The sequence below is a fragment of the Cucurbita maxima genome, unplaced genomic scaffold, assembly GCF_002738345.1.
Source record: "Cucurbita maxima cultivar Rimu unplaced genomic scaffold, Cmax_1.0 Cma_Scf00006, whole genome shotgun sequence".
Lineage (NCBI taxonomy): Eukaryota > Viridiplantae > Streptophyta > Magnoliopsida > Cucurbitales > Cucurbitaceae > Cucurbita > Cucurbita maxima.
In genome coordinates, this window is record NW_019272022.1 from 5392367 (window position 1) to 5414440 (window position 22074).

Consider the following 22074-nt stretch of genomic DNA (forward strand, 5'->3'; position numbering starts at 1 on the left):
TTTTTTTTTTTTTTTTTTGATAAATTCATTTTTTTTGATAAATTGCTAAAAAATAAAAAGGATTATCTAATTGATCTAAGAACAACCAGATTTTCTCTGTTGTATTTTCTCCGATCTTAATTTATATAAAATGTAGGTGAGGGGATAAATGCATATTAAATTTGTAACTAAAAAAACATATAAAATATAGAAACGGTTGGGATATGGAGCTTAATAAAGATCTGGGATATTTATGGTAGATATTAGGTTAAGACCTGATAGGGATATACATATGATAGATATTTGGCAAAAATTTTATGGAGATTTAGTGAATTGAAACCATATATACCCATTAGTTGGGGGTCTCAAATCTTTGTATTTCTCTCTTGTACGTCATCGATAATAAAACCTTTAGCTAATGTTCCTCTTTGTATATTTCCTCTCTTGTTCTTTGTGTTAATCTTGATCGAGTCTCCTGGTCTTTGTGTTAATCTTGATCAAGTCTGCGTTGTTGAGCGATCCTAACAATTAGTATTAGAGCTAACAACTGTATCGATTCTAACCGAAAGTAAAGGCAGAATAATAAATATTGGCAGAATTTGATTAACAAAAATTTCAAAGATTATCTATATATATTATAAACATTTAAATTGAAAATCGAGAGCAATTCATTTCAATAGCTTCTTCGATTCCTTACGAAGAGAGATTAAAAGTTCAAATTCTCAACTTTGATCCCTCGATCTTCAAACCATTGAGAATAATATTACTAGCATGTTTAACATTAAAATGTGTCAAATTCTACATATTGTAAAGGAGAAATGTTGATTGAAGTAAGTGATAATGAGTACCTGCGCTGCAACAGCCCTACAACTAGCTTCACTAAACCTAAGCTGATACTAATTTAGTTCATAAAAGAAGCAGCTAACCATTTCTTTGCCAAAAGCTTAAGCAACATCTTCATCGGTGCTCCTCAGTTGGGAAGAGATGAACTGTTTGAGGTAGAAGATTGTAGTTGATCTTCAGTTCTTCGAAAATTCTCTTCAACTCCATCACCAGCTCGGTTCTTCGACGATTCTTCTCCGTCCAATCCTGGAAATTCATCGTGTGGTTCGAATAAAGAGCAAACTTTATCTTGTTCACGTCTTCGATCTCCTTCACCACGACACTATGATTTGGATGCCAGTGTTGTGGATTCTTCTCCAAATACCTGCAGAAACCATCAGTAAGGTAAGGATTGCATTCCAAAAATGAAAGCGTTTTCATTATTTGTTCGACTTTCACCCACCTCTTTATTCTGTCTTTCATGAGCCCGATCCTCTCCAATGGCGTTGCGAAACCGATCGAGAATTCTACCGTGTCGCTCATGTCTGGACTTCTGTAGTAATTCGTGATTGACTTTGTTGCCAAAACTGAGTTGGGATAATACACTTTCTCATTGTTGAGTTTCAAGAAGACTGTTGTCAAGATATTCATTTCTTCAACCATCAACTGCAGATTGCCACAAGAAGAAGTCAAAAAGAGGAAACGAGAGATTTTAATGAGCGAAAGGGTACGAACGAGGATTACCGGGACGCCCTCGACAGCGCAACGGTCCCCGACATCAAATGGATGCATAACAAACACAAAGACTAGAGCTTCAAAGATAGTCTTGCAAGTGTTTCCAAACATGAAAACAGCCACTGCAAGTTGAGATAGGAGGAAGACAAGTACTTTGGTTGTAGCAATTTCCATCAACAGAAGCCAAATAATAGCTGTTACTATTATCAGAAGCGCTGTTACCAAATTGTTCAATTGCTTCACAGCTGTTTTAGTGTCTTTCAAGGCATGTGCTAGTGTTTTCCTCTCTTTATATACCTTTAACTGCATAAAACAAGAGAAGTTACTGAATGCCATGGAATATTGTCGAGACGCTTCCGCTATTGAAAAACAATTCAAACAATTAGACTATGAGATCCCACATCGGTTGGAGAGGAGGACGAAGCATTCTTTATAAGGGTGTGGAAAACTCTCCCTAACAAATGCGTTTTAAAACCGTGAGACTGACAGTGATACGTAATGGGCCAAAACGGACAATATTTATTGGCGGTGGGCTTGGGTTATTACAAATGGTATTAAAGCCAGTCACCGAGATGACCCCTAAGAGGGTGGATTGTGAGATCCCACATCGGTTGGAGAGGGGAACAAAGCATTCCTTACAAGGGTGTAGAAACCTCTCCCTAACAGACATGTTTTAAAACCGTGAGACTAACGGTGATACGTAACGAGCCAAAACGGCAATATTTGCTAGCAGTGGGCTTGGGAATATCTGCTAGCGGTGGACTTGAGTTATTACAAGTGGTATCAGAGCCAGACACCGAGCTGGCCCCTAAGGGGGTGAATTGTGAGATCCCACCTCGGTTGGAGAAGGGAACGAAACATTCCTCTCCCTAGTAGAAGCGTTTTAAAAACCTTGAGGGGAAGCCCGAAAGGGAAAAGCCCAAAGAAGACATATCTTTTAGCGGTGGGCTTGGGTTGATACATAGACAATCGGTCATATGCATTTCTATGTTCTAAGATAATGTTTGCTTATTAGGAACGGCCAAATGAGAACGATTCTCGTCGTTGTTTAACATAAGCCTAAACGACCTCGACTTTTAATGTGTTCGGGAGGCTCGACGACACTGCAAACAAAAGAAAAATAATAGATACGAGAGCTCACCACCCAATTTGTTAGAGATTTCCAGTCAATCCTCCTTGTCTCATCTACCTCAAAGAGTGGAAGCACAAGATCAACTTCTTCTTTGATCATAACTCTCCGAAGATCCTCTTCCTCTATGAAACTAACAGAAGGGAAAGTGTAAAAAAATATCAACATGAATCTCAACAAAACATCACAAACATAAACAAAAGTTTCTCACTCGTTTCCAGGAACGGCAATATTGTCGAAGATCTTGTAGGCAGCATATCCAGCAACCTCCATCTCATCGGCGATCTCACCGTCAGCAACTTGGTAGCTTTCGTCAAGTAGTTGTGAGATCGACATCTCCGAACTTGCAACTGCATCGACCAAAACCTTCATCGTCCATGCCGAAACCTTCTCTCGCTTCAGCTGATGAATCTTTCCCAAGTCAATCACCTTCTTATGGTCGGATTTTTTACCCTTGAAACTCAATCGACCACTGTTGGACTCGACAGTACTTTCAGGCATGCCAATTGGTGAAGGGTTCAAGAGGGTTTGAAGAACATGATGATGGAAAATGGATTCCTGAATTCTGTCGAAAAATCGGTTCATATGGAACTTGGAGGCCAGTATTTTCAACAACAATGTCTTTATCAACCACAAAAATGCTCCTATCAGAAGTGTTATTAGAGTCCATGTAATGGCATCCAAAATCTTCCCACTGATCTTTGATCTCAAGACCCTATGGCTACTCCGGTCAAACAAAGACACCCATGTAACAAGAACCAATGTCAACCAAAGGGTCACTTGGACACTCTTCTTCAACCCATGAACAAAATAAAACACTTTTTTCTGAAGCAAAAAGTTCCTCTCAATCAAGAACACAATCACGTTCATAACCCGATGAGTAAATATCATTCCACACAAAATCACAGTAGCAAGCAAACACCATTTCCAAATCTCTATACCCCAAAGGAAGTAATTCTTCAAACGTTTAATAGTCAAGCTAGCTACCAAGCAACCAATGATGCAAAAAGCTCCAACCCATTTAATCAATGTTATTGCCTTCACTTTCTTGTGCTTCACTTTCTTAAACTTCTCTATCTTGAAAAACTCGTCATCTCCTTCCTCGTGATGTTCCTTCGGCATGTTGAGAGTAGAACGTCTCGATGAATTTGCACTGATTTGATCTCTAAACGACAAACGATTCTCCTCAAACGTATCTGAATCGATGACGCTTGATTGTTCCCCGAATCTGGATTTGGGTTTCGATAGGATTGATCTTTTGAGGGATTTTCTAGGCGTGAGGGTTCCAACTGAACCGGGGATTTTCGGGGGTTTATTCGCCGTCGGAGTGAGATGCGAGTCGTAGCCATAGCCAATACTTGAATCCATCGGCTCTTTGGTCTGTGAATCGACTCTGTTTTGCTTCGGAACAGAGTGCCCATTTTCATCTCTGCTAATTTCAACAACTACTTGGCTACCATTTTCACTTTCCTTCTGCGACGAGCTTCTTCGAATAGGTTTCAAAGGTGTATTCCCGTTCAAATCCATCAGAATCCAAGCTTAGCTCTAAACAGACGAAATGAAAGAAAAGGGGCTATGAACAAAACAAACCAAGTACGCAATCAGAATCACAGAGATTAAGAATGAAAACTTCATCTAACATTCCATCGAAAAAGACCCACAGAAAGAAACCTACAACTACATTATTAGAGGACAACTTACCGGAAAACAGAGGCGGAGATCAATTCTTGAATGCAGAGCAACAGCGGCCACAAGCAGATAAAATGAATAAAAACAGAAACCCACTTCGTATCAACTAAAACAAAGAGAGGAAGCCAAAACAATGGCGGAATGAGAAACCAGAAGGGTCCGAATGAAATCGGGAAATGGGGAACAGAGCGAGTGAAGTCAAAGATTCACGCAGGAGCTTCGCTCCGCCTTCGCCGAACTGTGTAGCACTCGCATCACAACCCACAGAGATGATCGCCACAAAAGTGAAAATGGTAAAAAAAGAACCTTAAGGAATTGGGCATAAAATTTGTGGTTATCGCAACGATTATATTTCGATCTTGGATGAAAGAATCCATTCGAGAAGATTATTCTGGTTGAACTCTTTTAACATTTTAATGTGAAGTTACGATTTTACCCTTAATCACTTTTCAAAACTAAATAATTAAACTTGAAGGAAAAAACAATGTTGACCCACAGTCAATTTTAGTGAAATTATAGAAATTGATGAATTCATAAATTTTCGATCAAAGTCTCTAATATCTAATATATAGGTTTGTACGTTTACGAAAAACGTAATTTCCATGAGATTTGTCGTATATGTCTTCCACCGACGCATTAAGAGTTCGTCAAATTTCGTCACCTCTTCAATACTTTCCTCATTGTTTTTATCCACTTCACGGGCTAGACAATAAATTTGATAGTTTACTATAAATGCAACGAAAGTTGTATAAATCATATTTTCGATTACCTCTGTCTTAGATATCTTAACTTTTACATCCTCGAACGAGTGTTCAAAACTTTTACATCCAAAACTCTAAAATTGATTATAAAATATAATGATAAATTCTTTTTTATATCGAATAAAATCTTTAAATATAATGAAATAAAATAGGGAACATGTTGGAATTGTCCATAATTTTGTTTTTGTTGCTATCAGTTTTTGTACAAAAGGAATGAGGGCGACGTGAGACACTTATTAAATAGGTTTATTATTATTTATTATTTTTTTATTTTTAATGAACTCCTCGTGTTCTTTTTTTCTATATATAAAATATATTTATTTATTTGTTCTAATTTCCAAGGGAAGAAGACCACAGATCTATGTCAAATTTCACGTGGCAAGCACCCTCGTTTTAAGTTTAACTCAATTTGGTCCATTTCCTTAAAATAATAATAATAATAATAATAATAATAAACTTCATAATAATTTGACTTTATCGATATTCTAACATCCTTTTACGAATTTTTAAAAAGTAATATTAATATCACATCAGTTTGAAACTTAGTGTAATATTTCGAGTATAATATTAATATCACAATATTCTTTACTTATTTTTCTAATATTTGGAATATAATATAATATAAACTTGTCTAGGAAGAACGATTCCACTCATTTGTCACATATAATTACAGTATTAATAAGAAATATATTTAAATTTTAATCTTTTTAAATAATATCATTGAACAAAAATATATTTAAAAAAAGAATTAAAGAAATACTATTATGGTTACTTTGTATATATATATATATATATATATTAGAACAATGACAAAATATAGAAAACAAAGTACTACGTAGTTTATGTAAAGAGTTCAGGTACCAGATATTAATTTATCACGTGATAGCTTGAAATGAAATTGAGCTGAGCTTCTAGAAGGGACAGAGACCATGAATGAAGGAAGCTACCACCCTTTAGTTCTTCATTTATTGCATACCTAGAAAGGGACAAATTCCAGGTAATTGTACCAGCTCATACATATTTTAAAAATACTTGTAATACTAAAATCTAAACTACTTCCAAACTAAAAATTAAATTATATAGAGGTTTACCGTTCAAAGTTCGACTCCAACGATATTCAAGCGAGTATAAGAAGGCTGGCATGAAAACACCTCCATAAGTTCCTGCTTGATGCACTGGAGAAATATTGTACAACAACACACTCAATCTAGATGAATACAAAAAAATAGGAGAGAAGATGCTCGAAGGAATATTGACTTGAGTATAATAAGAGAGAACACAAAAAGTACATTCCGCGGAAGAAGTCTTAGCTTTGTTAGAAATCATAGATCTCCATAATGGTATGATATTGTCCACTTTGAGCATAAGCTCTCGTGGCTTTGCTTTGAGCTTTTCCAAAAGTTCACACCAATGGAAATGTATTTTTTACGTGATCAACCCCTTGATTAACTGATGTGGGGCTCCTCCCCCAACGGTTTGATGCATTGGAGCTTGACCTGCTCGATGCTGAAGGTTAGGGAAGATGTGGGGCTCCTCTCCGTTCCCAGTAATTTGGTGCAAGAATCCATGGTCCTGGGCTACGTGACAGAATCATGTGCTCTCTCCATCCTCTTCCAAAAGATATGTTGAATTTATTTCCTGCTTCAGAAGCTCCCTCCCCCATTCTGCCACCTTCAAAGCCCCAGAAAAAAGAAAAAACAGAGAAAATAAAAAGTGGGTCATTGGGCTAATCATTCCCAGCCCTTTATCAGAGTATTGGGCTGCCTAAGAATCCAAAATGGGATCAAGGTCAATCTTCATGGCTACCAGTGCTTTCTCTATGACCCAAAAGGACTTTCCTTTCATAGTTTTCATGTTGAATACAAAGTGCTTTGAAGTTTGAAGGAAGAAGAAAGAAACACCTGCAAGAGCTTTGTGAGAAAGCATCGGTAGAATATTTCTAACCCAAGTAATCGATTTAAGAAGTGCTTCAAAAGCACTTTTACAACGTAAGAACAATTGTCGTTCAATACCTTTTCCTCACCCATGTGAGCCTTATTCTTAGTAACCACGACTCTTTACAATAGTATGATATTGTACACTTTGAGCACAAGCTCTCATAATTTTGGTTTGGACTTCTCCAAAAAGCCTCATTCCGATGGAGATGTATTTCTTACTTATCTTCAACATTTACAACTTCAAATCAACATCTTTTGGGGTTTGACAAAGCACTCTAAAGGACACCTGAGTTCCAACTTGTTTTCAATTAACTAAGCCTTGTTATTGACTCAGAGGACATAGACCATGAAATGTGCAAACAATAAGCCAACACGAGCGATCTAAGAAGGAAAGTACCTTCAATTCCTGCACTTCAGATGAGCGTTGTTGTCTGGAGCTCAAGATGTTTGATTCCATCTATGAAATTTCAAAACATCGTGAAAACCTATCTTCAGCGAACGCGTTTTAAAAATCTTGATGGAAAGTCTAAAGAGAACAATATCTACTAGTAGTGGGCTTGAACCGTTACACCATCCCTATGGAGTCACACAAGCTTGGAGAACATCTAGATAGAGGGGCTCTAGTGAGTTGGAAATTCACCTCCTATGAATTCTGAGACCCCCATGGGTTTGGTTTATTCCAATGGCTGTTTTCCTTCCTCAAATTGTTCATTCTGGGGTTCAGAGGAACCTAGAACACCTTTTCAAGTCCCTTATATTGAGCTGTAATTTTTGCCTTTTAATGATGGGAGATAACATACTGGACAGAATTCTTCATGATAATTGTAGGAGTTTGGGATTTTCACTTTCGTGCTTATCCTCAAGATTTTTAAAATGGTCTATTCGAGAGAGATTTCCATACTTTTATAAACAATGATTCATGCTCCTCCCAACCGATGTGTGATCTCACAATATGCCATCAATTTCATAGCACAACAAAAGGAAGATGAAATGAAGTCCATTTCTAACACTAGCCTGCACAAAGAGGGAAAAGCAGACGATGCCAATGATGTCCACGAAGTTAACGCCTTGATATGCATTTTATCAAACACTCAAACATTCAATTCTCAAAAACTTAAACAGCGCTAAACAAATGGATATGACATTTTATCAAACACTAAATGTTAGTTCCTCAAATTAACTTGCTTTCCGCTAAATACTTGGATGGGGCATTTCATCGAACACCTTAACGTCATTGCTTTCAAAAGCAGGTATAAATCCCACCATTTTCAGGGATCGGAGATGAAAAGGACAGGAAAGAAATGGAGCTTAAGTCAATGAAGATTGGTAGTTGTCGCAATATCTCGCTTTGCTCAAAGCGAGTAAACAAGAAATTATTATTACTGAAAGAGGGTGATATAATAAACTGTGCTATAAATAACTCCTACAGAACCTGGAAATAATCATTCCTACAAAAGCTCGGCTAGGCTGAAATAACTATTCATGAGGATGAATTCCATCTTAAAATAGATTGCACTCATTTTGACAGTAGCGACGATCAAATCAAACAGAGACTCGTCTCGGGATCGCAGATCTTAGATTCTTGTTCCTAACTCGCAAGGCAAACGCCAAAATTTGGCTGTGGACCATTCTCTCTCGAGTCCTTTCCCCATCTCTCTTAAACCCCTTTCAAAATCCCTCCTTTTGCTTTTCTTTAATAGATTGTGGCTGTTTATTTTCTAACCAAGAGAACTCACGGAATTATAATAATAAATGTTAGACGAATACGATTCTCTACAATAGTATGATATTATTCACCTCATTCCAATGGAGAGTATATTATTAGATTATAACATCTAACACCTCCCTCGAACAAAGTACGCCCTCCCCTTAATCGAGGCAGAGTATATCATTTTTGACTGCCTTCGTACCTTCGAGGAGGCTATTCGACATTCGAGGATTTGCCAATCTATTGGCTCGGCTAAGTTTAGAGCATGACTCTGATACCATGTTAGAGAGTATTATTTGTTTATAAACCTATGATCATTCCCTAAATTAGCTGATGTGGGACTTTCATCATCGATGACAAGTCATTTACGAATATTTTATGATATTTTTCCTTGAAAAATTTGACACAATTATTAGGTCTGATTTTAAATAGAAATTAAGTGAAAATGTTAGTAATAATTAATAAAATTATTAAGAGGAGGGAAGGTATATTGATTTAAAATTCTAATATCAAACATGTTGAAATTATATTTATATATTTTCTGACATAAAAGAAAAAAGTTTGACGTTAGGTATAAGCTAGAACAGAAAACATTAAAATTTGTAAGAATAACTGAATTGAAGGGTAGGTTCGTAATTTCACAACTTGAATATTACTAAGTGTAATCATTAATTTAAAACAAAAATGAATTAGGAGAAGTTGAAAATAAGTTGTAATTAAATATAAATCGTGGGGCCGAATTAGTTGATAAAATAATGACGTGAAAAGGGGTGGAAAATCAATCATGGTCTGAAGGAATCTGATTATTTATTTATGATTCTAGATTTGTTTCATACAAAACTTCTTCTCCATAATCATTTAATATTAAATTGTTTCCCCCATTTTCTGGATCTAAAATTCTTTATAATAAAATTCGTAATTGAATACAGCATTATAGACCCATAAATTTAACAATTTTGAAATAAAGAAAACACAATCCTTTAAGGTAAAATAGAGAAGGGAAAATTTAATAAAAAAGTGGTTGAAATTGTTATATTATTTAAATTAGGGTAAGTTAAGGAATGAATAATATAATTAAGAATGGATGGGGAGTGGTGGTTTGCTGTAATTATGTAACTAAAGAAATGCAAACCAATCATTGAAAATTTAATTTTTTTAAAAAAATAATATTAAAGAAATGCATGACCTGAATAAGCTTGGAATCCACCGCCCCCAAATTTATATTAGAGCGATTTTGTCGTTGTTGTTGAGAGATAAAAGTGTGAGATCCCATTTGGTTGAGAGAATAACAAAACCTTCCTTATAAACATGTGAAAAACTCTACTTAATAAACATGTTTTAAAACATTGACGAAAAATCCATAAAGAAAAGGATGAAAGTCCAACTCGGCTAATTTAAGGAATGATCATGAGTTTATAATAAAGGAATACTATTTCAATTGGATGAGGGAAGCCCATAGCAAAGCGCCATGAAAACTTATGCTCAAAGTGTATATTATCGTATCATTGTAGAGATTCATGATTCGGGTACTGTTGAGGGGAAAAAGGGAAAAGAAGGAGATGAATGTTTGATGGGGGATGGGGAAGGAAGTAGGAAGAGAGGCCAACATATTAGACATTCAAGACAAAATTAGAACACCAAAAGAAAAGAAAAAAAAAGAAAAAATGAAAATCTTCATTTTGCTTCTCGTCGTCCAATCTTAGAATCTTTTCCTTTTTCTTTTTCTTTTCCTTTTTCTTTTTCTTTTGTTCTCTTCGGTTCAAAATCAAAGAGTAAAAGTGTGATCCCCACACATTTCTTTTTCAGAAAATTTTAACGTTCCCACGCTTTCCTCTGTCTTTCCTTTTCTTTCCATGTTTTCCAATCCATTTCCCAAAACCCTCAAAAGTGGATACGATCAAAATTACCCTTTCCACACTTAATTTAATTCTTAAATCTCTGAACAATCTAATCAACAGTTTTTTTTTTTTTTTTTTTTTTTTTTTTTTTTTTTTTTTTTTTTTTTTTTTTTTTTTTTTTTTTTTTTTTTTTTTGTAAAAAAAATTGCAGCACAAACACAATCAGTGTAACAGATTTATGGCTCAGGAATGATACTAAAAGAAATGGAATTAATAAGTAAGAAACCTGATTAGCGGTGGCGGATGGCTCGATTGGTATCCACACCAGTGGTTCTTTCGTACACCGGAAGCTCTTCGCGGTACCGATCTCCGCTCATTACCGTCAGGTGATCTAGCTCGAACAGATCTGAACTCGAACAACTTGCTGTGTCGTCTTCTTCTTCTTTTTCTTCTTGGTAGAGATCATTGTTCGGATGGTGAAATTTTCTTACGAGGAAATCCTTCTTATTCCTGATTTGTTGATAATCTGTCAAAATGGTTCTGGCTGCTGCTGTTGCTTCTGCTGTTTGCGGCTTATCCTTGACTTGGAACTTAGGTCCTTCATCGTACAAGGATTTGTGTCCGCAAGGTTTACAATATTCGTCTACGATTGTACTCACCGGATAGAATCGAACCGTTCTCCTGTCGACGTTGCGCAATTTTTCACTTGAGCATGGCGAATTTTTGCTCAAACATGATCTTGAAAACGATGTAGCGGAAGAGCAAGTCGAAGTTTGGCCGGATTTTGATTTCCTCTCTGAATTAAGATCTTCAGAGGCTCCGGTTGATGTTACGGAGTGTGCTTGTTTCTTCGGAGTTCCTGCAGTGAAGATTGAATTGAGAAAACTTGAGAGGCGTCCTCCTGGAGAAATCGGCTGCTTCACCTTCTTTAAGTTATTGTATATCTTCAATGCCCTAGATTTCGACTTAATCATGGCGTTCTCGTCCAAATCTCGCGATTCTTTGTTTTCGACGCATTGATTGCTCTGTTTCGACTGTGGCTTTTCTCTACTCTGTCTTTGCTTTGCCTCCGTCTTCTCTGGCGGTAGAGCCGAGGCACTGGTCCGAACCGGTTTCGGCCTGAACTTTGCAAAACAAGACGGCGTCAAGGACTTCGAGCCATGCATTGATTCGGTATCCGAAGATGAAAATCCGCCGAAACTCGAATCGGAAGAACTCGAAGTGGAACTGAAGAAGAGAACATCTTCTTCCCGATCATGCTGGTGCAACTGAAATTTTATCTCAGCTTCCGTCAGAGATCGTCTCCTTTGAGCGCTCACCTTTTCAGCAACCTTCTTCTCGATCCATCTCTCGATCAGCAAAGCTCGATGAAGACTCGCGATCTCTTCCTCCCCGATTGTTTTACCTTGTTTCTTCAACACCTTATGTCTGTAAAACTTCAATTCTCCACTTCTCTTATCGCCTCCATCGTCAATCGAACGGTAGATTTCATCAAGCAAACTCGAAGAGAAAGACTGTCCATAACCTCCTCCATCCCTTAACCTCTCACCTCTCGCCCTAACTTCCTGCCCGCTCATGATTATCCACAGAGAGATAGAGAAAAAAAAAAAAACAAAAATCAACCAAGAATGAGAAACGAAACGATCGATGATGAAAGGAAGGAAGGAAACAAAACGACAGTGGCGGAATGCTCCGTCACAGAGCACACAAGAAGTAGGGTGCCGAGCCGTGTTCCAACTCTTTCCTGTCTCCTTCTGGAGGTCCAAAAGCTGCCATGGAAGGTGACAGAAACTGTTGGAAAAGAAAACTAATTACACCTAATTGGAACAAGATTACTTTTCTTCGTCTCTCTCTCAATCTCTGGTTTTCTACTGAATCATCGGCAAACAAAAAAAAAAAAAAAAAGCTAGAGATTAAGAAGCAATTGATGAACAAGGCTTTCCTTTGTTAAGGATTTCTAGAGAGAGAAAGTGGCTAATGAGAAAGAAGGAAGGCACGCTTCGAAGGCAGAAGGTGGAACTGGAAGAAGGAAGAGGAAAGAGAGACTTTATAGGATCCTCACGCGCGTGTTTATTTATTTATTTTATTTTATTTTTTACAATTTCTCCATTTTGCCCCTTCTTTTTTGAAATTTTGTATAACGCTTTATTCCTTTCCTTCTCCCTACAATTTCGAATTTGTTACCCGTTGTTCGGTAATAACGGATGAATTTTATTTCTTTTCTTCTTTTATTTTATTTAAGATCGGGGGCTAAAATTGAAATTTCGTACTCCAATCATTAGCTCTACTTTTTTGTTTCGGCTTAATTATTAATATTTAATAAATAACTGATTTCAATTATTTTATTATTCAATAAATATGGTAGCAGTTTTTTTTAATCCTCCATTCACATTAAAGAAAGTAATATATATATATATATAAAAAAAAATAAAAAAAAAAAAATCTAAAAACTTAAAGCTACCTACTAGGGATAGATGTTGATAGACAATTATGGACGAGTTGTGAATTATGCTTCAACTTGCACGGTTGTAGTGCTCGACCCTATATGCTATAAACCTTATGAGTGATGATGCAATCAACAACTCTAGTATTATGTATATATGAGAAAGAACGTTGGTTCACCTTCTTTTTGTTTTTTTAACGAAAACGATTGGCATGCATTTCCTTGTTCTAACCATTCGTACCTTGTCGTTGGCGAGTAATGCTGTAGTGAGTTTGTAGACTTGGGTTGGTCGTATGGCTAAGCTTGTGCTTAGTTGGTGTGTGCTTCAATGTTGCCCGAATGCTCACCATTGAACCTTGTTTCAAAGCACCGTATTGAAATAGGCCAACGAACCCTTCTAAACCAAACTCGGTCATTGACAAAATGAAACAAACAAAGCAAGATTCCTTAACTCTTTTCAAATTTTTTACCCTGCATTGCTTACAGAAATTAAGGAAAACTGTTACTAAAGAAGGCACAAGTATGAATACACACACAACTAAAGAATCCCATCCCATGTCAATGGTCCAAAAGAGGTAAAGCAGCAAGCAAAGTAATTGTAATGTAAGCCCTTATTGCAATGAAGAAAGTAAGCATCAATGATGAACAACCCAAGCCGAAAAGGAAGCCAATTGAGGGTGTTATCAAATAAGAAAGGATATGTGTCCCCATAATCCTACCCAAAAGCACATGATTTGCATATCTGGTTACCAAAATGTTGAATCATCTTAAGACAAACAACAAAGAAAGAAAGCCAGCACTATCAACTGGTCTGCCCTTCCATACACGGTTTCTTCTCATGCCCATTTTTTTTAGCTGCTGCAAGTTAAAAGGGTGGGGTGAATGGCAACGTGGCTTCTGTTTTGTGAGCCCACCACTATCAGATAGCTAGTAGATATTGTCCACTTTCGACTTTTCCAGCTTTCTCTTCTAGACTTCCTTTCATCGTCAAGTGTCAGGCTCTGATATCATTTGTAATAGCCTAAGCTCACCGCTAGCATATATATTTTCCTTTTGGACTTTTTCTTCTTAGCTTTTCCTCAAGACTTTCATTCCCTCTCCAACCGATATAGTATCTCACAATCCATATTTTCCCTTAAGATTTTCGTTCCCCTCTTAAACCCAGGTGGGATCTCATAATCCACCATCTTGCAAGCCAATCGTCCTAACTAGCACACCGTCTAACTTTGATATCATTTGTATCAGCCTAAGCCCACCGCTAGTATATATTGTACTCTTTGAGTTTTTCCTTAAAATTCTAAAACACGTTCGTCAAGGAGAGATATTCACACCCTACAACTAATGTATATCGCACAACAATTATCCTATACTGTGTTAGGGTCAGAGAGAAATGGACCATGAGAGGACTCCAGACATATGTAATTAATGGCATTTTGTCCTTTGCCTGTGCAGGGCTTCCAAGTATTGCTTAATACAGACCAAATAATATATGGTCTCGCAGAGACCCACCAGGTCCCTTGCTTCAAATTGAATGGCAATGTGAGACCCTTTTTAGTTCTTTAGTTTCTAGTTCATTTCATATCAGGTGCATAATTATTAACCCTAAAGTTATGAATCTTGGGTTGGTGCTATTTTTTTTTAACTCGCAGTGATCTCTGAAGTCATAAACCCTAGAAAAGAAAATTCATTTTGTTAATAAATATTTGAATTTTAATTACTAACTACTACTGGCAATGAAATTTTATATTAAAAAAGAGAATTAAAGATAAATTATTTGTGGAGCTGGAGCCACTCACCTTCCCAACCCCTCACCTCAAAGACTCCCTTAAATGTCTTTATTATTATTGAAAATAGAATGGAATGTCTTTATTTTCATACCTTTAAAGGTTTCAAAGCCATCATTTCTGGATCTTCCTAGATATTTGTTGTTAGCCTTTTGACTAGACCTTATAAAATTGGGTTAAATTTGTTGTCCTCCGTTACATATAATATATTAACGGGTTATAAAAGGACACGACAGTCGTATCAAACTTTACTCTAGAATCAAATAGTTGTCCCTATGAGATTAGTCCAAGTGCAACTTGTTAGAAATGAACCACGAACCTCAAAAATGATAGGATATTGTTCTCTTCGATGCATAAGTCTAAGTTCACCCCTAGAAAATATTGTCCTCTTTAGACTCTCCCTTCTCAGCTTCCCTTTAAGATTTTAAAACATGTCTACTAGGGATAAATTTCCACACCCTTATAAAAAATTCACGATCTTCTCATTAGCTAATGTAGGACTCTCCTTCCTCCCAACCATTGCTAAGTTAAAAGGGCGAAAGAGAGACACCAGAACAGAAAGAATAAAGGTTAAGAAAGCAAGCAGGCAAATACTAAATTCCAAGGGGCATGATGCGCATTACCTTTGGGTTTCCATATGCTTTAGTGGCCAGCCTTAGCCCCCAGGATTGCAAAGTCTTTTTTGCTCAATAAAGCAATGGAGCGTCACCTGCATAAGCTGTATCCATGACTCATTGGTTAGATTCAACCTCACTTTAGTTTAGACAAGTTTCTCCTTTTGTTGTTGCATTCAATACAACCAAAGGGACTGTCTTCAAGGCTAAATCATAAAAATCACAGAGATAAAGTTAAAAGGGTATCCCTACTACAAGACTCAAGAACGATAATGAGAGCTAAATTTATATTTGGGACCATGGAGGAGTTTTGGGTAGCATGTGATTACATTTACTCGCTCTATTCACTCTAGAATGAAGGGTTCCCCCACCTCCCCCAAATGATTAAACAAGCTGCTTAGTAATAGCTCTACAACCTGATCCTTTTCTCTTTTTATCTCTGAGAAAGTGACAAATCCGGATCAAAATACATGTATACTAAAGTACGGATTGGGATGGGAGCTTGGATTTGGAAAAGAAAAAGAAAAAGAAAAAGAAAAAGAATAAGAAATGGGTGCGATAGTTTGGGTTAAAAGGGCTGGGCATCGGGCGATGGTGGAGATCCCAACAAAAGGGGGTTGGATCGGAGACGACAGCGTCCAAAGAAAGGCTCTATTCCCAAAAAAAGGCAGAACAAATAAAGACTATGGACTCATCTCATGTCTTCTTTTTCTTTCTGTCTCTGATCAAGAAGGCCTTCGCCAATGACAGTGCCCATGCCAAACTCCTCTTCACCCTCATTATTGGGCTGCCCTGCCCTGCCCTGCCCTGCCCTGCCCTGGTATTAAAAGAATGAAGGTCCCAGAACACATTTTTTTGCACACGAATCGAACCAACCACTAACCCATAGTCCATTAGTTACTTGATCCAAATTTAAATGACTTGGTTGTTCTATTCGCTTAACCAATTGAATATTAACCGTTTATTAAATTCTAGCCTGTATTGTCTTGTATTGTCTTATTTGGGCTTTTCTTTCTGGACTTCCTCTCAAAGGTCCACCGCTAGCAGATACAGTCTTATTTGAACTTTTCCTTCTAGGCTTTTCCTAAAAGTTTTAAAATCTATTAGAAAGAGGTTTCCATACCTTTATAAAAAAAATGTTTCTTTCCTTCTACTCTCCATCTCACAATTACTAACTAACTAACTGTGATATCTAATTTATAAAAATATATTTTAAAAATTAAAAAATATGTCCACACTTATATATTTAAGTTGACCCAACGATAAATCTATTGAGCTAGGTCGATCGAAATATGGCTCAAACGAGCCAGTCCATTTTTTTTAAATGGTATTTAGCAATGGGTTGAGCTTGATTAAAATTTGGCTTTGGGCCACACTTAGATTGAATCTAGGCAAGGCTTGGACCAGCCTTTGCGTTTTGGGCCGGTTGATAAGGCTGAAGCTCTCTGTCTGGATAAAACAGATCTTTTGTTTTCTAATCCCAATTTGCTTAATTAAGAACAGAAGGTAATCGTGGCCCTAGCAAAACCTTCATTAAAGCAAAGTTTGCCAACTGCTGAAGCTTAAAAGAGTCGGTAAAACATACAGAGATTGGAACATTGCAAATTATCACGATGCAACTTTTAACTGGGAGCTACTCGTTTGCACCAAGCCGCAGCAAAATAGCCACAACTGTTGTAGTCTGGAAGAAGCGCAAAGGGTGCAGTAGCGGCAAGTTAATTTATTCTAATTGGATAAAACTTAAAGCATAAGGGCGTTCAAAGCAGTCCTTGCACCTTTCATTCGGATTTCAGCCTCTCAACATCCACCAACTGGTAAAGATCTCCACGCTTTTGCTTCAGCAATGGTAGGTTAGTCCTGAATAGTTTGTGCATACTATCAATGAGAGAGGGAGAGTTGAATAATGATTGAAGAACACTTTTTAAAAAGGACTGCAAGAGTGGTCACCTTCTAAGCTCAATAAGTGAATAATCAATCTCCGCTATGATTATTGCTTCATCATGTTCTGTTGTAGCTAACACTTCACCAAACTGCAACATGCATTATGCTAGACTGAATTTGTGAAAAGAATCCATGATAAAAGCTAAAATAGAAGGCCCAATTCGTCCATGAATAGAGTTGAGAAGTTCCGAAGGAACCAATCGAACCTCGAATACATAATCGCTTCAGTTGCATGATACAAGAGAATAACAAAGCTGAACTTTAGCATGGACTTACCGGTCCAACAAGGGTAGAGTGGCCCCAAGCTACATAACCAGCTCCATCGTCTCGAGCAGGTGAACATGTTGCCAAATACAACTGAACAACAAAAGCATCAATTAAATAAAATGTTGTGTAAGATCATTCTGTTTGCAGACGTGAAAGAAAGATTCTTCCATATATTTTTGTAAACCATTTATACATTCTTCGGTTTTAGAGATGTTATAAACAACCATTTATTAATAAAAAGTACAGCAAGACTGCGACACAAATCTTACGGTAGACAATTATTTCTGAAAGAGGTGCTTTATAAACTATGTATTATTATTGTCAAACAAAATTTAGTTACACAACCAATCATATCATATTGATATAATTTTTTTCTTTATTATTGCTTTGTTTGTGCATAAAACAGACAAGAATAAAAGCTGGAGACTCGTAAAATACCTGATTATCTGCAGCCCTGCATAAAACATCAAAACACAAATGTCAGTGAATACAACCAAGTATTTCAATAAGCTACAATAGAATACACAATTTTATGATCTTCAAAACTAACCCTAAAACAATTTTATCTTAAAAGAAAATAGACCAAAAGAATCAGATTATTGAATGGTCAAATAACCGTATGTGGTGTCGACACAATGTAATGAAAGTTAAAATTTTCTTCTTCCCCTTTTTCATACAGGCAACAATGGCTTTCGAGGAGCCCGGCCGCTTACAGGAGGGAAGGGACACTCACAAAAAGGCTTTGCTTGATAAAATATGAACCTTATCAATAGAAAACCATTATCTCAGGTCCCAACATGCTCTGTACTCACACATCTTGGAGATCAGAACCATCTTTTACTATTTAACATGTTCACGACATCAAGACATGTCAACAAACCATCAAGGTAGAAATTAATAAAGAAGTTCAGACCTTGCACGCTGCAATAACTCCCAGTGCAATGGTCCAGTAGTCATGTTAAATGCCCCAGGATAGCAAATCAAGTGAGCACCTGATGTTAGCAAGACAGTCATCATAAGACAAACTTTAATAAAAGGAATGATTTTGTATGGCCACCACAACAATCTATGAGCTCTGTCTAAGGAGTTAAAGAATAGAATCAGATTGACACCTCAAGGATGTATCTTTTATCAAAATGTGTTTATCAAGCCAAAATACACATATACACATAATTTCATTCTGCTCTAACAAAATGCAACATGAGAGATCAATGAATAACAATATAGATACTGAAAAAGTTAAATCCTCATGATCAATATCTGCTAATACTACAAACGGAAATTCAAGCTTAAATGAAGGAATATTTCGGTAGAATACATCTGGTACTCTATAGGATTAATCATCTCACAAGGAATATACATAAGGAGAGAGAGGGTCGCTACTATTGATATACTATAAATGATTATTAGGTTAATTTAATAATCTAGAGTGCTAATGAAGCCAATCGTCACAAACCTCTTGCAGCATATATCATGGCTAGTTCCTGAAAACGAATGTCATAACAGATTCCGATACCAATACGTCCAACTTCTGCATTAACCAGAAGTAAGAAACGACAATATAGTTAATCACCAAAAATAAGAAACGACAATATAGTTAAGCTTATCATAATCAAGTGCTAGTAACAAGAACTATTTCCTCCAAAAAAAAAATATAAAACAAAAAAGAAGAGAAGTGCTAGTAACAAGAACCTCCCTGAAAAGTAAAGGAACTACAAACCAACCTGTGTCCACAACAGTAGGGGTTTGACCTGCTGTAAGAGTCTTGGACTCGATAAAAGTGATCTTTCCAGGGATATCAATATCAAAAAGATGTATCTGCAGTTGAAAGGGGCACTATAAACTTACGAAGTACGAATTACCAACAAAAATAAACTATCCCCTAAACTAATTAGATAAACCTAAACTACACTAAGATGTCATTTCCAATTTAAGTCCGTCTCCTAACAATGAAATAAAAACACAAACAGAAAAATGTTTCAGAAGCCAAACTGAGGAACACGTGAAAAATGGAGATTCTACGTGCATTGGCACGGTTCATAAATTTGCCACTGGAAAGCCAACTACAACAATTCAATTCTTTAATCCTTTCAGAATTATCTAGTTAGAAAAAGGAAAAGATGAATCAGTGTTAAGGGTAACAAGACATCAAACTGAGGGGCATGTGAACATCAAATAAGTGAAACTACGAGGAAATATATTGGAATTTTACACTAAATAACCTAAGATATCCATCAAGGCTCCGCTTCATCACCCCCATAAGAAAATTAGGAAATATTTTTAATGCCTCTTGGATGCTAATGTTCGGTCACAAGATTCATAAGCCATATATTAATATGATTATATACCTTCCTGTGTTTGGCTTTCAGCTTTCCATCAGTACCAAAAATACAACAAGCATTATACAATTTATCCCCTGAGCGCTCTGCTATTGAGCCACCAACTATAGTGACCTTTAGTCGACGAGAAACTTCAGATAACATGGCTGTTGAAGGAGAGGCATCACCACCGGCTTCAATATCCTCCGCATAAACTGGGAAGCTATCATTTGAATAAGGACCATTCCAAATTTCCTGTCACACGCAGAAAAAAAGCCCTAAAACAACGAAATACCACCGGGAAAACTTAAAATACACCAAACAAACAACAATTTCAAAATCTACAAGCTCACCGGCAAGACAACAAGCTGGGCGCCTTTTTCCACAGCCTCCTCAATGGCCTTACGAGCATGTTCAATGTTCCTTTGCTTATCAGGCGTCACCATCAATTGGCATAGGCCGATTTTAAACTACATCGAAACAGGTCAGAAATACCGACGCTCACATTAATCAACGAAACAAAAACATGCTGAGATAAGTAAGGTCGACAAACTAACCTTGGTGACCGGAGGGATTGGCAACGGAAGTGCAGGTGGAGACCTAGCTTGTTCGGGATTGAAGGATGAGGCCATAATCGGCGAGGACTTGTTGGAATGGAAACGACACTTGCGGCGCAGACTGGTAAAATTGGCGCCGGTGGCCTTATCGTCAGTAGATATGACCGGAAATTGAGATGGTAGAAGCAGAGATGGCCGCCGGAAGATGGAGAAGGAGAGGGAAGATCGGTGAAGATTGAAATTTCTGGAGCTAATCAACGAAGAAATGGCAGATTTCATTTGTCTCTTGAGAATGTTTTCCAGCTATCTATATCAGCAGTTTCTTTCAATCGGTGTGGACTGTAATTGCAAATCGTATTTGTACTAACGGCGTCGTTCAAAGTTCGTTGCCAACGACGTCGTTTATATTTTCCCTCTTTTAATTTCATTAATTGTTTTATTTTATTATTTTATTAAAGTTAAAAAGCGTAAATTACGAATTTGACATCATGTCAAAAAAGAAAAAAAGGTACGATTACAGAATAATTTTAATTACATAGTTGCCACATTGAATACATTAATGTTTATATATTAACTTTTAAATTAAAGTAATTAAAAAAATTATTAAATTATATTTAAAATGCCATTTTTATTATGAAAGTGAGTACTATTTTAACAAGGTCTTTTAAGACATTTGGATCACCTTTCCATAATTATTTTATAGAATAAATACATTTTTAATTTTCCAATAAAAAATAGATAAAAAAAATTATACAAATATATCCAAGCTAAAATTAATTATAAAGAAAATGTTATCAATTTAAATAAAATTATTTTAAAATTTATTAATTAATTAATTTTATGAATATTATGTCATTATGATGACATGATTTTACAGTTTTTTGAGATATTAACGTATTAATTATAGATTTACATAAGTCTAAAGGGTATATCTGTAATTTACTAAAAGACCGTGGCTATTTCTTGGTGGGAGCACAGACTTATTCTGAAACCGACCTGACCAAATCACCACCTCGCAGCCTTTCAAAACCCAACCGCCCGCCGGCGACCAACGGTAATAAACTACCTTCCCGCGCTTTAACGATTACTCCCCTTCACTCACAATCATCCTCCTCCAATGGCGGATTCAGGGGACAGCGAGTTCCCGCTATGGAATTTCCATCAAAACTCCCCGCTTTTCACCGACGACAATATTCTCAGTTTCATGGCCAATATCAAACCCACCGCCGCTGAACTAATCGCCAACTCCGCCGCCAATGACCAAAAATTCCCACCGCCCTCTTCCACTTCCGGCGAAGCTGAGATAGAGTACTGGAGTTCTACTGTACTCGACCCCTCCAGTTATCACTGCTTCCCCGGCGAAACCCATTTTCCAAATCCTGGTTATGGCGGCGACGGCGGTGGTTACAGTAGTACCCAATTTTCGATCACCCCTGAAATTCATACCTTTCAACCCATCACTTGTAGTTGTTGCTTAATTCTCAGAGAAATCGTTCATACAAATGGTTAGTTCTTCAATTATTATGTCTTGTTCTTTCCCCTTTTCCGACAG

The 22074-nt window shown here is 36.8% G+C and overlaps 3 protein-coding genes across 7 annotated transcripts; all 3 read right to left on the minus strand.

The window, feature by feature from the left end:
- Positions 1–732: 732 nt before the first annotated feature.
- LOC111481199 (mechanosensitive ion channel protein 10-like) lies at positions 733–4681 on the minus strand. 2 transcript variants are annotated; one of them, XM_023126571.1, is made up of 6 exons: positions 4367–4681; positions 2877–4210; positions 2678–2798; positions 1546–1839; positions 1265–1467; positions 733–1186 (listed from the first exon to the last, which is right to left on the minus strand). In XM_023126571.1, the coding sequence occupies exons 2-6, from the start codon at positions 4190–4192 to the stop codon at positions 937–939; spliced, it is 2184 nt and encodes a 727-aa protein (XP_022982339.1). In that variant the 5' UTR covers positions 4193–4210; positions 4367–4681; the 3' UTR covers positions 733–936. The 2 variants fall into 2 exon arrangements, with proteins under 2 accessions (XP_022982339.1, XP_022982340.1); XM_023126572.1 differs by having other exon boundaries at positions 2877–4238.
- A 6096-nt stretch (positions 4682–10777) lies between these two features.
- LOC111481212 (protein BIG GRAIN 1-like A) lies at positions 10778–17113 on the minus strand. Of its 3 annotated transcripts, none has more exons than XM_023126589.1 (5): positions 17025–17113; positions 15449–15543; positions 13221–13512; positions 13064–13180; positions 10778–12389 (listed from the first exon to the last, which is right to left on the minus strand). In XM_023126589.1, exon 5 carries the CDS (start codon positions 12173–12175, stop codon positions 10889–10891), a length of 1287 nt encoding a protein of 428 aa, XP_022982357.1. In that variant the 5' UTR covers positions 12176–12389; positions 13064–13180; positions 13221–13512; positions 15449–15543; positions 17025–17113; the 3' UTR covers positions 10778–10888. The 3 variants fall into 3 exon arrangements, with proteins under 3 accessions (XP_022982357.1, XP_022982358.1, XP_022982359.1); XM_023126590.1 differs by having other exon boundaries at positions 13221–13520; XM_023126591.1 differs by lacking the exon at positions 13064–13180 and having other exon boundaries at positions 13283–13512.
- LOC111481222 (omega-amidase, chloroplastic) lies at positions 16947–20837 on the minus strand. Of its 2 annotated transcripts, XM_023126609.1 has the most exons (11): positions 20523–20837; positions 20319–20435; positions 19996–20220; positions 19372–19465; positions 19104–19178; positions 18561–18639; positions 18086–18101; positions 17657–17737; positions 17387–17469; positions 17215–17296; positions 16947–17120 (listed from the first exon to the last, which is right to left on the minus strand). In XM_023126609.1, exons 1-10 carry the CDS (start codon positions 20799–20801, stop codon positions 17218–17220), a joined length of 1128 nt encoding a protein of 375 aa, XP_022982377.1. In that variant the 5' UTR covers positions 20802–20837; the 3' UTR covers positions 16947–17120; positions 17215–17217. The 2 variants fall into 2 exon arrangements, with proteins under 2 accessions (XP_022982377.1, XP_022982376.1); XM_023126608.1 differs by having other exon boundaries at positions 16947–17296.
- Positions 20838–22074: the final 1237 nt, after the last annotated feature.

Coding starts and splice junctions, on each gene's coding strand:
- LOC111481199 (XM_023126571.1), bottom strand. CDS start 4,192: ATGGATTTGAACGGGAATACACCTTTGAAACCTATTCGAAGAAGCTCG. Junction 1,468..1,545: donor GCGCTGTCGAGGGCGTCCCG/GTAATCCTCGTT, acceptor GGCAATCTGCAG/TTGATGGTTGAAGAAATGAA. Junction 1,187..1,264: donor ATGAAAGACAGAATAAAGAG/GTGGGTGAAAGT, acceptor TGGTTTCTGCAG/GTATTTGGAGAAGAATCCAC.
- LOC111481212 (XM_023126591.1), bottom strand. CDS start 12,175: ATGAGCGGGCAGGAAGTTAGGGCGAGAGGTGAGAGGTTAAGGGATGGA.
- LOC111481222 (XM_023126609.1), bottom strand. CDS start 20,801: ATGAAATCTGCCATTTCTTCGTTGATTAGCTCCAGAAATTTCAATCTT. Junction 18,640..19,103: donor CATGATATATGCTGCAAGAG/GTTTGTGACGAT, acceptor TGCTAACATCAG/GTGCTCACTTGATTTGCTAT. Junction 17,470..17,656: donor ACTCTACCCTTGTTGGACCG/GTAAGTCCATGC, acceptor TGCATGTTGCAG/TTTGGTGAAGTGTTAGCTAC.